This window comes from Crinia signifera, chromosome 1, assembly GCF_055691185.1.
Source record: "Crinia signifera chromosome 1, ASM5569118v1, whole genome shotgun sequence".
Taxonomy (NCBI): domain Eukaryota; kingdom Metazoa; phylum Chordata; class Amphibia; order Anura; family Myobatrachidae; genus Crinia; species Crinia signifera.
In genome coordinates this window covers 62,231,305-62,246,478 of record NC_139217.1, presented here as the reverse complement: position 1 = coordinate 62,246,478, position 15,174 = coordinate 62,231,305, and the positions used below count along the sequence as shown (strand labels likewise).

Genomic DNA, 15,174 nt, shown 5'->3' with positions numbered 1-15,174 from the left:
ACGCACCTGCATTCTCTGGGAGTACCCACAAAAATGGTGGGTGCACCCAGGAAAATCCTGGGCATCCCCATGTGAATGCAGGCGGGCACCTGCCTTCTGGGGGCGGGGACTGATGTCACAGTATATCAACCGCCCACCCCGTTCTCGGACCCGGACGCCAGACTGATTTAGATTTGCGAACAGGGTAGAAAGCATTAGATGGTCGATGAGATGTGTGAACCGTAGTGAGTACTTGTGCAGGCGGCGTTAGATGGCCCACTGAGCAGCGGATTTTCTCTGCTTAGCGAGTCGATCAGAATCACATTTCTGTTATTTTTAGAAAAGTTCAATAACCATTGTTCTTTGACTCATTGAGGAAGTTGAATCTACAGTTTACGCAAAACAGTGTATTACCATTTCATATTATAGGGAAATGTATGAATGCAGGTGACAGGGTCAATGCACCAATGTAAAGGCCCCCATACATTAGGCCGACTTGTCCTTAGGACAAGTCGGACCCAATTCTCCTGTGAGCCGCCCGGCAGCTCCCCGGGAGGCTCAAATACAATTTGGCACTTGATGAGCCAGTTTTTACATGTGATAAATCGCTTGCGATTTATCACATGTAAAACAAATGGGGAGCTGCAGGGCGGTGAGGAGCAGTGGGGGCGGGCGGCGGCAGTAGTGGGGGCGGGCGGCGGCGAGTGATGCTGACCTGGCCGGGCAGCTGTGATCACAAATAGCAGCGCTGCCGCTGCGGGACGGGACGGGACGCACAGTGGCGGCTATTAGATTTTCAAAATTCCTGTCAAATGACCGGCCGTTCTGTGATTGGCTGAGAGAGCTCTCAGCCAATCACAGAACGGCCGGTCATTTGACAGGGATTTTAAAAATCTAATAGCCGCCACTGTGCGTCCCGTCCCGTCCCGCAGCGGCAGCGCTGCTATTTGTGATCACAGCTGCCCAGCCAGGTCAGTGTGTCTGCCCGCCGTGCTCCCCCGCCCCCCGGTGTCTGCATGCATATGCCTGACAGGTGGGCAGGCATATGCATAGCATACAGGGAGGTCGGATGATCTTATGTGCTGACCGTCCGACCTCCCTGATCCGGTCCGATGCGCACGGGACCGCGCATCGGATCGGATCATACATCACACACCTGCGATTTTGGGGCGATTTCATCCGGTTATCGGCCCAAAGTGCCGAAATCGGATGAAATCGTCCCAAAATCGTATAGTGTATGGGGGCCTTTAGCGTTTTACTAGACACCAAATTTCATTATTTCTATTTTGATTCCCATAGTCGTCTCCTTCCAAAAGAAAGGACTTCCCTGTGCCAGGTGTAAAATGTATGTAACATGGTCTTTTGTTTTCCCCACATATAGGCCGTCAGAGACATTAACCAGATGGGGTGCAATTGCTGTAAAATGCTGAACAGGTATAGTGTATATCCTCTTTATTTATATTTCAGCCAATCCGATTGGTTGCCTGTCATTACAGTGCAGTAAGAGTGGACATCAGAAATCAATAGTTAGCAATGATCAATGGCCCTTATTCTGATTGAGTCGGACCACTGCGTGTGCATTCGGACAGTCAATGTTTGGTGTTTGCACATGTGCAGAGGCGCCTCGCACGTCCGAACATGGTGTGAATTCCGTGCAGAAAACGATCCGTCGGAACCATCCGAGCAGGGGGTGGAGAGGGTGTGAAGGGCTGTTTGAGCTCATTACCATATGCGTACGCCCCGCGTTTCATGTGCGTTCCCATGAAAATGCTGGGCGTATGTATGGTAATGCGGCCGTGACGCACGTGTGGGGGGCGGATAGCTAACATAGCCGGATGCCAGCTGCCCGCCCATATCCCTGCTTTCATACAGAAAAATGCCCGGGTGGTCGGCGACCATCGGAGGATGGGGGAGGTTCCCACAGATGAAGGAGGTGTTCACATGAAACATCCACTTGAGGTCTGTTCGCTCTGTGTCTTACCGCATTCGAACGGTGTGAACGATCCGTACGGTAGGCGGGGCCAAGAACACTCGGTTCCTGTCCGAAATACGCATCTGTCCGAATCAACCAGAATAAGGGCCTATGTTCCTGATTTAATGAATGTACCATATTTTGCTCAAAAGTTTAGCTGTGGACATCTGGATGCATATAACCTCTCACAGTATGGTAATGATGGAATGGCTAGTAGCCACTGCATCTGGGAGAAAGTCACTATAAGGCTATGGGATTCTCTACTACTGAAAGTGGTGATTCTTGCAGAACTCCCGGGTATAGGGCATACACACTGGACAATACTGTTAACGATTTGGTTCTGTGATGTCATCGTATACCCGCTCTGTACATGCAGTCGTTGACTATATACTGTAGTAAAATTGAGCGGCAAGTACAGACGACGGAGGACATCTTTAACGATCTGTTGGAGCCCACATCGTTAACAATATTGAGCATACACACTAGACCAGTGGTTCCCAAACTGTGTGCCTAGGCACCCTGGTGCCTCAGGACACTTGCAGGGGTGCCTTGGGTTGGTGGACCAGGATCAATTCATATTATTTATGGTCAATGTACCAGGCAAAACCAGTACTGGTGGCTGCCATTCATAATATATGTGGACAAACAGAAGCAAATCCTGTCCCTCACCAGATAACTGTGACATATACACACAATGCACTTTATTTAATATTTATTTTTGAATTTCTCGATAACAAGCATTTGGCCTAGGGGTGCCTTGAAAATATTTTGATGCTCTAGGGCGCCGTGATTCAAAAAAGTTTGGGAACCCCTGCACTAGACGATATTCCAAAAGTTTTATTTCAGATGGGATATTGCTATAGACAACCAATCAGATCTACTTTTCATTTATTTAGCACCTTCTAGAAGATAATAGATAGAATCTAATTGGTTGCCCATGGCGGCATCCCATTTAAGTAAATTAGAATTTATAATGGGTTGAACTTGATGGGTCATGAATCTATTATTATAAAACATCCCATTAGTCTATCACTGTCTAATGTATTGTTTTATTTTTGTTCAGTTATATGTTCAAACCACAAGAGCCACAAACCAATGGGTACGTGAATGAAGCACACAGCTATGAACATGATCACACCACATCACCCACCATAAAGATCAGTGATGTGAAGCACGAAGGGCACGGTATAATAGAACAGGACAGGTTCTCCGACGTGCCAGAAAAGTTCATTGCTAACCCTTACGACGTTGATCACAGGGAACCCGTGAGTCTATCCTCAAATGCAATTTTAAATATTAACTTCACTGGAGACATCACGCGAAATGACCATCCCTCCCGGTCTGACGCCGGCCTCCAGACCAAAAGACCTTCTCATCAGCAGGACATGGACCAAAACTCCAACCTCAAGCGGAATTCTGATGAACCAGAATGTACTCAATATGAGCTGTGCCGTCCGGTGGAAGGAAACAATTCTCTTAGAGAAAGTTATATACCGGAGGCCGCAAGCAGCCAATTAAATTTACAAACCTCTGACCCCATTAGTAACTCTTCAAGTGTGAATGGGCCTGGAAAGGAAAACTGGTTATCGGATGCTAACGCAGATCCTCCTGATAAAATTGATTTTGGATCCAGTTCCTCTTTGGCAGACAACGTTGCATATGGGAGTTCGAGGGAGCCATCCATGGTAGCTCTCATGATTAAGAGAACTATAGAACGCCATTCAAAGAAAGGTGCAAATGGGGAAAACCAGGACGATGATATGGATCCAGATGTGGCGGAAGCACTGGCAGCGTTGGCTGCTGCAATTGCCGGGGAGGAACTGGAAGACGGTTACACAGTTTGAGTGGTACTGAGTGCGCACTTTGCAGACACAGCGGACTTTCTTCGTAAGGACTTACTTAGACGACCACGCTATCTCAGGATGTTTTTACTTCTGTGGAATGAGTTTTGCTGGGAAAGGACTAGTATTTATAGAAAGAAATGAATGAAACTAAGGGGCAGATTTATTAAGCTTGGAGAAGAGATAAACTGGAGATAAAGCGGAGAAAAGGTAAAAGGAGATAAAGCACCAGCCAATCAGCTCCCAACTGTCTCTTTCAAACACAGCTGATTGGCTGGTGCTTTATCTCCTAGTACCTTTTCTCCGCTCTATCTCCAGTTTATCTCTTCTCCAAGCTTAATAAATCTGCCCCTAAACTAGAAGTCTTTTATCATTCAAGATACATAATGACTTTTTTTTTCTAAAGTGCTGTTAATATGTTAATACTTTTTTTTAAAACAATTTAAATGTCTTAGTATGATATAATGATTGCCACTGGTTGGTAGTCACAGACCTTGTTTGATTTTAATTTAAATCCTCAGGACTGAAGTTAATATTTATTGAAATCATTTTTTTTAAATGGTATAATAATCCATCCAGCCACACCATTAACCATTTATGAGCTACAAAAAAATCTGCAGGCCTGCAAGGCTTTTATAAGTGTGTCTATTTGCAAGTGTATCACACCTATACCAACATCTCCATAGACACAATCTACAATACATGCATTTTTGCAGTTTGGTGGATTCTCTGGAAATCATCACATCAGCCCACCGTACTTTTGCTGGATATAACCCATTTATTTAATTAAAACATTTCCAGTTTCCTTCTGGAATGCTGCTTATGTTAAACCCAATGTATGTCATATATTACATTTATAAGTGAGGAGACAATCAGGACAGTCTTCATTACAGTTTGGGGCATTTAAAAGTTTTGTTTAATGATATTGTTCTAGCAGGGCCAGGTAAACAGTGGGGCGGATGGAGCTATAGCACCAGACCACCACATAAAAATAGGCCCATCGTCATGGTAGCATAGAGATTGCAATAGTCACACCCACATAGCACTTGCCACACCCACACCATGCTGGTCTTAGCTACTCCTATGATATTTTCAGCCACAAACTACAAGCAGTGGGTATATAACATGGGTGGCCAAACCTGTCCTCAACATCGACCAACAGTTCATGTTTCTCAGCCAACCTGTGGATCTATATTAGGAATGAATGCAGCAGGTTTGAAAATGTGACAGTTTGTAATGACAACAGCTGTGCACAGGCTACGTGATTTGGGTCATGTGACAGTTAGTAATGGCTACAGCTGTGCACAGGCTACGTGATTTGGGTCATGTGACAGTTAGTAATGGCTACAGCTGTGCACCAGCTAAGTGATCTGGGTCATGTGACAGTTAGTAATGACTACAGCTGTGCACCAGCTAGGTGATTTGGATCATGTGACAGTTAGTAATGACTACAGCTGTGCACCAGCTAGGTGATCTGAGTCATGTGACAGTTAGTAATTACTACAGCTGTGCACCAGGTAGGTGATTTGGAAAACGTGGGCCGTTGGTAGATCTCCAGGACCGGTTTGGTGAGACCTAGTATAGAACATGCAACAGGCTAATGTCATCTTTAGCTTGGTAAATCTCACACATACCCCATAGAAACAAATTGGTGTTCCGGGAATGGAGGGATTGCAACAGATATCAGATATACTGTATCTGCCGTGGTAGTCAATCATATATTAGGGGGATACTAAATATTGGTGGATATCCTATAAAGATGGGTATTTGATAAATGGGCTCCTTGATAAAGTAGGTGCACTTACTTAATGTGAGCGCACTTTTGCAGTTCATCAATGATCCTTACAGACTTGTTTTCAGTAGTTGTAATGATTGCCCAGATTGCTGCCAGGAAAACCGTTGCTTGAGACTCGATGGGGCAACTGTCATCTTTTGTGATGTCTTTTTCCTTTTTATATGATACCCTGCCCATTTCAAACATCAGCCAGAATCTTGCTGATGCCTGCACTTCGCAGTCTGTTACATTCACCCCGATGTGTTGATTGTAATGATCCATTCCTCTGTTTCATGTTCTATGTCTTTAGACCAATCAACATAATTCTGCAGGCTTTATTAATGCCATAGCGGGCAGCCACTACAGCTGCCATGGTGTAAGTGAGGCTCGTAGATTGTTTTAAGAAGACAGACATAAACCAAATTATTGCAAACATAAATGTAAAACATTTCTATTTGTTTGACAAATGAGAACATTATATTATATCTTATTTGTACTAAGATTGTTACTATTGGTTTTGTTTATTTTAAGGGAACCAAAATATTTGGCACACTGTACATATTATATTATCGCTGTACTGATATATTACTGTACTTCCGGTTTCTTTCTGGAATTCTATGTATTTTGGGGCTGATTCTTGCAACCGCTTTTTGCGGTTTATACAGTAGTCCTTCCCATAGTGTACAGGTGCGGGGCTGAAAGTGCAAGGGCTGGTATACGGGTCATATATTTATGTATAGGCATGTTAACCTATAGGCACACTGGACAGCTGCACAGGGCCCCATGATTTTAGGAACCTAAAAGCAGGGGCTGGCTAGCATCTGCCCCCTTGGCGTGATTCTCTGTAGAGATTGCTGCCTAGCCATTCTGATTGTAATGTATCCATAAAGCAGCCAGGCAGCATTCCCACCTGCAGCTAGGCAGCGGCTGGTTGTCATCATGTTGATTAGTGGATGACTTGAGCTTGTCACCAATCAGAGTGCAACATTCTCTACCTGCTTCTCATCATCAGAGTGCTGTCAACCATTCACTGTATGGAAGCATATGGGCCCTTATTCTGGTTGGTGCGGTAATAGCCGCGTGCGTTCGTGCCGCCGATATTTTGTGTCTGCGCATGTGCAGAGGCGTCTCTGCGCATGTGCGAGCGGGGCGTACGGCCAAATCCCGCATGAAATGTGAACACTCCGAACAGGGGGTGGAGAGGGGCGTGAAGGGCTATTTGGGCTCATTACCATATGTTTACGTTCCCATGAAAACGCTGGGCGTACGTATGGTAATGCGGCCGTGACGCACGTGTAGGGGGCGGACATATGACATCGCCGGATGTCAGCTGCCCGCCCAGATCCCTGCTTTTGCATGGAAAAATGTCCGTGTGGTCTGAGGTTGCGGGAGCTGGTGGAGCACTCGGTCCTGCATTCGATGGTCTGCGATCATCGAATGATGGGGGAGGTTCCCTGAGATGGAGGAGGCATATTCCGTGAAAAATACACGTGCGGTCCGTTCGGCCAGCTTATTACCGTGTACGGACGGAGTTGGCGATCCGTATGGAAGGCGGGGTTTCGCACGCACGGTCCTGGCCGCATAATCGGATCCGGCCGCACCGATCAGAATAAGGGCCATGGAGAGAAGGTGCAGGACCTCAGAAGTGTTAAGTTTTCCTTTTTTGAATGTATTCCTGTGAAAGGATATAGATAGAGGGCCCCAGTTCATTGCTTTGTCCAGTGCCTATAATGATGATAACAAAGCCCCAGCTGGGGTGCACACTTTGTGCTTCCGCAGTCACAACCATCAGAAGCACTATCAGGACTTGCAGCTGCCTCATGCTACAGATGGAGCCGCTGCCGCTGCCGTCAGGACACTGGCGCACACCCTGGCTACTGTGCTTTCACCGCAGCCTCCCCCGGTGCCCCTCGCCGCTCCACCCTCCCCCTATCCCTGCTTGTCTCCCTGTAGTGGAAACTGGGACGCGCGTGCGTGTGAGACGCACGCGCGTCCCAGTCAGATAGAGCGCCTCTGCGCCGGCGATCGCCAGCACAGGCATGCTGGCGATCCCCAGGCAAGGACCAGGGGCGCTCCATCTGTAGGTGCTGAATCTCTATCAGAGATATACGTGATTAAGCATCCGAGTCTCCAACCACTCCTGCAATGTACCTGTGACTTTCCGATCACTTTATTATTTATTTATTAACAGTTTCTTATATAGCTCACACATATTCCGCAGCGCTTCACAGAGTATATTAGAACACTCACATCAGTCCCTGCCCCATTGGAGCTTATGATCTATATTCCCTACCACATGTACGTGCACACACAGGCATTCTACGGTTAATTTTGTTGGGAGCCAAGTATATTTTTGGATTATAGGAAGAAACAGGAGTACCCGGAGGAAACCCACGCAAGTATGGGGAGAAAACAAAAACTCCGCAAAGTTAGGGCCACGGCAGCAGGGCCGGCGCCACCACTAGGCATTTGCCTAGGGCGCCGGCACCGGGAGGGCGGCAGCTCGCCCCTCACCCCCAGCATATAGCTGTCGGCATCCCTGCAGTGCTGGATCGGGCAGGGGTGTCCGTGCCGCGGGGGTACCTGCGGCGCTGCCACTGTATAAAGCTGCTGGCGGCAGCGGGGTCCCTGCAGTGAATAGAGAATAACTAGCGCTATGCGTGCGACGGCGTGGGAAGCGCTTCTGATTTTGAAAACACTTGCCGCACGCTGATTGGCTGAATCTCAGCCAATCAGCGTGCAGCAAGTGGTTTCAAACCCAGAAGCGCTTCCCGCGCATAGCGCTAGTTATTCTCTATTCACTGCAGGGACCCCGCTGCCGCCAGCAGCTTTATACAGTGACAGTGCCGCTATGAGCGGGAAGCGCTTCTGGGTTTGAAACCACTTGCCGCACGCTGATTGGCTGAGATTCAGCCAATCAGCGTGCGGCAAGTGTTTTCAAAATCAGAAGCGCTTCCCGCGCCGTCGCACGCATAGCGCAAGTTATTCACTATTCACTGCAGGGACCCCGCTGCCGCCAGCAGCTTTATACAGTGGCAGCGCCGCAGGTACCCCCGTGGCACGGACACCCCTGCGCGCTCCAGCACTGCAGGGACGCCAACAGCGTCCGCCACAGGTAAACCCCCCCGGGCATCGGGGCGCCCCCACCCCGACTCGCCTGGGGCGCTCCGGTGCCTTGCACGGCAGGAATCGAACACATGACCTCAGTGCAGTGAGGCAGTAATACTAACCATTATACCATCTGTACTGGCCATTTTGCAGATCACCTGATCAAAAACCACTAACCGGCAGTCATAGGTGAAATGATGATTGGTGAAATTGCTCATGTCAAAATTCCCCATGTTGGTTTTCTTCAATTCTCTCACCCAGGCATCCGAGGATCTGCGAATTGCCCCAATTCATCATAGATGTATGGGTGCCTTATAGCAAAGAGCAAGTAAGTGCGCACCTGACCAAACCATGTGGGTGTACTAAGCTTTGGAGAGAGACAAAGAACCAAACAGCTCTTTTTTTTGTTTTTTCAAACACGGCCTGTAACATGACAGTTAGGAGCAAATAATCTGGTACATTATCGCTATCCAATGCCCAGTATATCTGCCCCCTATGATATAGTATATACCTATGTTGTATTGCCAGGGGTGCAAATATTTTTATTTTTGCCTGCAGGCTAAATACTAGCTGCTTTTGCATGCAGCCCACATATGCTGGACTGCATTTTTAACGCTGCAATTTAGATTAAAGTTTGGATACATCCCCCCAAATCTGCACTGCATTTTTAACACTCCAATTAAAATGAAAGCTGGATTCACCCTGAGCATTATATAAGCTATTAAATCGAATGGTTGATAAGTCAGACAACAGGTGTGTACCTCCGAAATGTCTATAAACGATGTCGTTCACACATTTTGCCTCGGCCCTGCAGCACAACCGAAAGCTACATCTACATATATACATCTATACAGCACATATGCATGTGTAGCGGTGGTCAGACACTTACTGCAGGGACCACCAATGACAGACTTCTCAACTGGCTGGGAACATTTAACTGCCCAACCAGTTGTGACAACATGCACAACAAATTGGGCAGATGTTTGGCAAGTGTGTATGCACTTACCAATCATTAGCTAGGTTGGCGGGGTATGTACCCAGCTTCAATCTCTCACCACATGTTGCATCTTCCCCATCTGCTGTCATACCCTCCAAGTGTACCGATTTAGCCGGTACAGTACCGTTTTTTAACGGTCTGTACCGGCTAAAAATAAATGTACCGATTGTACCGATTTCCCCCAATTCTGATCATTCTGATGTTAACATGGCAGCCGCTCCACTGGTCGGATTGGGCCCAGCGGGGGTGTAAGGAGTTAATACTGCCCAGCAGTGAAGAACCTGTACCCGCTGCTGTGCGGTCCGGGCACGGCAGCCAGCAGCGTGTGTCACTGTCACAGCAGCAGCTCGCGCACGCGGCTCGCAGACCTCCTCCCGCAGAGCTGTTGTCGCTGTCCATTATGACGCGGTAAAGGACGCCCGGCTGGTGCATGTACCGCCGATATAGCCGGACAGTGCAGCAGAGCCACGTCTGTAGCGGGATTCGGAGTGGCCGGCCGCAGCACTAGTATCACTCTCAATTGACAACTAGGGTAATTTATTTATATTAAACTAATTTATTTATGCATTTAATGCATGTTGATATTAATTAGGGTCACAATAAGCTAATCAATTATGTTGCCCCAGGTGCCTGATTCCATATCTACAGCATGTAAAATAACTGTAAATATGGGAAAAATGAAATTTGTATATATCAGTACACATTCGGAAAGGGTGTGGGACCACGCCCCCTTTGCCTGTGGCCACGCCCACTTTTTGGATGCGTACCGATTTCTTGCCTTCAGATGTTGGAGGGTATGCGCTGTGCGACAGGGATATGCCAAAGCAGCTACTGGCTCTTTTTGTACTGTACTCCAACCTCAGAATCAGACGATGTTAAGTGCTGATTGAAAGGGTTTGCACCAACTGCATTGTACTGTGAAGGTGTTTCAGATAACAAAAGTATCCAAAGATATATACTGCATTGCCAGAACAAAGGTACAGCAGTATTGGGAGGTGCTCCTTTGGGAAGATTCTAGCAAGGAAAATAAAATATGTCTATGACTGCAAATACAAAGATGTGTGTTAATCAAGAAAGACTATATTGTATTACTACAAAACATCAGGCATTGCACCAATCTCTGGGGAAATGGCAGCCATTTTATCTATAGTATAGCACTGTGGGCCAGATGTATCAAGCTTTAAAAGTAGTACAATGGAGTGTGATAAACAACCAGCCAATCAGCTGTTACCTGTCATTTTTCAAACCCAGCCTGAGATATGGCAGTTAGGAGCTGAATGGATGGTTGTTTATCACTCTCCATTTTATCACTTTTTGAAGCTTGACACATCTGGCTCGTAGTTTTTCAGTCCAGTACACAAGCTGGTTTCTGAATACACAGCTCATGTTCAGGCAGTGCTGGATTAAGCCTTCGATACAGGGGGGCCCCCTCCCACTTGTCATTTCTGGCCACAAACTGCATGGGAGGATATTACAATGTCAAAACACAGAGTATTGGCAGTATAAACTTGGTCCATGGGTAACTTATTATACACCACATGAAAAGCCTGATTGTCCCGCTGTACCTTAAACTGTAGGAGACATCACAGGCTCAGCGCTGCCTCTGATTAAAAACCCTCCCATGACGAGGTTGCTGCTGCTGTCCTCCATTGGCCTGAGAAGCATGTGATGAGCTCCACCATTCAGAGCTCAGCACAAACGTCTCTGACATTTTGTGCAAAGTCTCATGTACTTAGTCAACTCTCAGTAATGCACTGTCGGTGTGCCTTGGCTCCCGATGCTCAGCACCATTAATCATTGTCACATTGGCAGATAGGTGAAGCTGCAGCACTACCCCGCTCCCATGCACAAAACTTTTAGCTAAAAAAAAATATATATATATATATATTTTTTTTTGTATTATTACATGCCGACCACAGGGGGCCCTAGATAGAGGGGGGCCCATGAGTACTGACCCCCTGTACCCTCCCTTTAAGCCGGCCCTGGGCTCAGGTACTTCATGTCTTAGGGATAATGTACTAAAGTTTCTAAAAATCAAAAGAGGTGATGTTGGCCTTAGTAACCAATCAGATTTTCTCTGTTTTCTAGGATGCAATTGAGAAATGATAGACAGAATCTGATTGGTTGCTATGGACACCATCACCTCTTTCAATTTTTAGAAACTTTAGTAAATTTCCCCCTTAATGTTAAATATAGTATAACTGATGTTTAAAATGATAACTGGTAAGAGATGTACTAAGCCTTGGAAAGTGGTAAAGTGGCGAGAGATAAACTACCAGTCAATGGGCAGTATTCAATGAGAAAAGTTCTCCGTGTTTTGTGGAGAACTTGTGCTTTGTTCGCCTTGGACGGAGCATTTTGCTCTCCAAAAGCGAGCAACCCTATTCAATGTGAAATGTTCTCCGTCTTTCTAAGTGACTTTCTCCGTGTCTCTCCGTGTAGCAATTCTCCATCTTTTGATGGAGAGCTGGAATGTGAACTTTTAAACTAAAAGGTTTTTTTAAGAAATTTTGGTGTCAAAAAATCAGTTTTTTTTTTCTGTGAAGGGGCATGTTATTTTTATTCATGTGCTTATAGCACATGAATATATATTTAATTTTAAAAAAAAAATTTTTTAAAAAAAATTTTTTTTTTCCACAGTGCAGCCAGCAGGGGGCCGGAGCGCTCGAGCCGCTCATTAGATATTCATATATTCACTGCACCCGAACGTAACTATGCACAAACGGGTGCAGTGAATACTGGGTCCCCCGCTGGCTATAGGGGGGTGCAGCCTGGGTCCTGGAGAGCCCCCCTCCCCTCCACAGTCCTCTGGAGCAGCCAGGGAGACTTTAATCTCTCTGGCTGCTTCCGGCTCCCTGAAAGCTCCCTGCTCCCTGCAGGGGTTAAGACTCTCCGCGAGTGGCGGAGAGCATCAGCCACATTGAATAGAGGGAGCAGGAGCGGCAGAGAGCCCTCCGGAACACGGAGAGTGCATGGAGAGCGAAATAAAACGCTCTCCATGCACGGAGAACTTTTTCATTGAATACTGCCCAATGAGCCCCTAAATGTTACAGCCTGTACTGTGAAAACAACAGGAGCTGATTGGTTGGTAATTTACCTCTCTCCATATTACCACTCTACAAGGCTTAGTACTTCTCCCCATTAATGTGGTAAGTTTCCTCCACTAATGAATAATTTGTTAGTCACAATTACAGTAAACTGATCAAAGCAAATGACTAGGTCATAAGTGTAACTACATAAAACACAGAGCACTTCATTTCCAATGACTGTACCCTGTACTGTACACTGTGGTACATCATGAAGAAATTGCAGTTTAAAATGTATGGGGCAGCTTTTCTAAGAGAGAGAGAGATAAACTACCAACCAAGCTCCTAACTGTAATGTTTTCAAATAACAGCCCATAATAAGGCTAACTGCTGATTGGCCGGTACTTTATCTCTTCCCCTTTTTTTTTTTATCTCAGATGATGGAATTAAATCTTCCTTAACATTAGATCACATTTGTTGTGGTCACAAGTTATTTGCTGTGCTGTAAGTCCACTGAGTGCCACCTCCATTATCTATAGGACATCTTGTTTTGTGGAGGACACAGGGGCAGCTGACTGTGTAGGAGTTTTCTTATGTCATACGTGTGTATATAGTATATACCTTGGGAATCATTCAGACTCCAATAACATATAATTACCGACATAGGACGGCACTCCCCAGACTTGAAATTTCAAACCTACACCAACTGTGGTTTTAAATGACTAACCTGCATAAAAGTAGTTTAAGTATTTATAGAAGTCCACGATGTCTGTATCCAAACTGCTATCAACAGTAGTTTGCAGGAATCTATGACCTGCAAACTTTCTTTGTTCTAGGGAATAGGATTGCCACCTAGCAACAGCTGGTGGGTTGTGGTGCAAGCCTCCCGACGATCGCTGGAGAAGGAGAAGTGAAAAGAAATTTCACTTACCTTCTCCACAGCCGGGGGAGCGGGCTGATGCCGCCGGAGCCTGTAGGCGCGCGCGCACGTAATACACGGCTCCGGAGCTACTGCGCATGCGCGCATATTAATAAGGCGCATGCTAATGAGCTCTGTGACGCGCTCACGCTGGCCACGTGAGCGCACAGAGTATAGCAGCTACCAGCCCGCCCCCTGCTCAGATTTTACTTACGGATGGCAATCCTTAGAACATGAAATAGAATATAACACCACCTAGTACTTGTACCCAATCAGAGACAAGAGACTGAATGATGCTGAATAAACATGTTTAATAACTGCTGCTCGACAACCAGAGCACAATGAATTATCTAGCCCATCGGGTAACTGGACCACCAACGGGAATACTATAAGGTACGAAGATCAGTAACGGAGAATTCAAGCGGTGCTTCGATTAAGCAAAACGGATTTCTTGGATTCATTTCTGTTGCTTAGCTGGCTGCGCCTGCTGTTTGCTCTGATTCTTTGGAGCGCCTGTAACCAAAGGAGAAAGGAAACAGTTAGCATCGCAGCGAGGGAAACCACCAGACCTAGCAAGGCAACGGGCGGGTAGGGTGGGTCGCTGTTGCTAGGTGGCAATCCTATTCCCTAGAACAAAGAAAGTTTGCAGGTCATAGATTCCTGCAAACTACTGTTTGTTCGTCGGGAGGCTTGCCACCTAGCAACAGCTGGTGGGTAGACTACCACATACCTGGTGGTTGCTCTAAGGAACTCCACCTTTTGGTGATCAGATGGTCTCCAATAGTGCCTCACAAAGGTACGCGTGGAGGACCATCTAGCCGCCTGCATAATACACTGCAATGGCAAACCCTTGGCTGCTGCAGAGGTAACTGCGGCTCCGCGGAGTGCCCTTTGAATTGTGATGTGTCTATACCCGCATCCCGCATGACCGACACAATCCAACCCCGGATTGTTCCCGGTCTGGCTGGACGAAAGGGTCTACGACACGTAATGAACAGTTGGGAAAGTTCACCTCTTATCGGTGCTGTCAGGGATAAATATGCCGACAAACAATCTACCAGACATAGAGCGGGTCAGATTGATCTCTAATTAGGTCAAACTCTACTAAGGGCCTGAGGATAGAACTTGTCTTTGTGTGCCCTTTGAGGATAATGTGAAAACCCGCTGGGGTTGCGGTCATCCATGGGTCGGAAATGTCTATTAACGACAACTCGGCACCTCTTGCCGCGAAAGCTAAAGCCATCAGGGAAGCCAGTTTTCTCGATAGGCTAAGGGCTTCGGATGTAGAGGGAATGGTGGCTAAATGATTGAGAAAAGGTTCAATGTCCCAGGTGGTTGAGTAACGTGGTCGTGATGGTCTAGATAGGAAGATACCCTTGAGTAAGCGTAAGTATAATCTATTCTCTGAAAACCCTGGGATTAGAAGGGTGAGCGCGGAACCATACGAACGTATGGTGGCCGAGGCTGAGCCTGTATCATATTTATGTGATAGGAAATCAATTGCTGAATTAACTGGTGCTGAGGGACGAGCATTGGGCCTGGTGTTTTGCCAGGAAAT

At 46.6% G+C, this 15,174-nt stretch overlaps 1 protein-coding gene across 1 annotated transcript in view; it reads left to right on the top strand.

Moving 5' to 3' along the window:
• PGCKA1 (PDCD10 and GCKIII kinases associated 1) overlaps positions 1–3,962 on the top strand; it is a 60,970-nt gene extending 57,008 nt beyond the window's left edge. The window contains exons 2-3 of the mRNA XM_083156267.1: positions 1,361–1,413; positions 3,015–3,962. Of these exons, the coding sequence (XP_083012393.1) occupies positions 1,382–1,413; positions 3,015–3,795 (813 nt within the window). The 5' untranslated portion in view covers positions 1,361–1,381 and the 3' untranslated portion in view covers positions 3,796–3,962. The remainder of the gene's footprint in view (positions 1–1,360; positions 1,414–3,014) is intronic.
• The last annotated feature ends 11,212 nt before the right edge of the window (positions 3,963–15,174 follow it).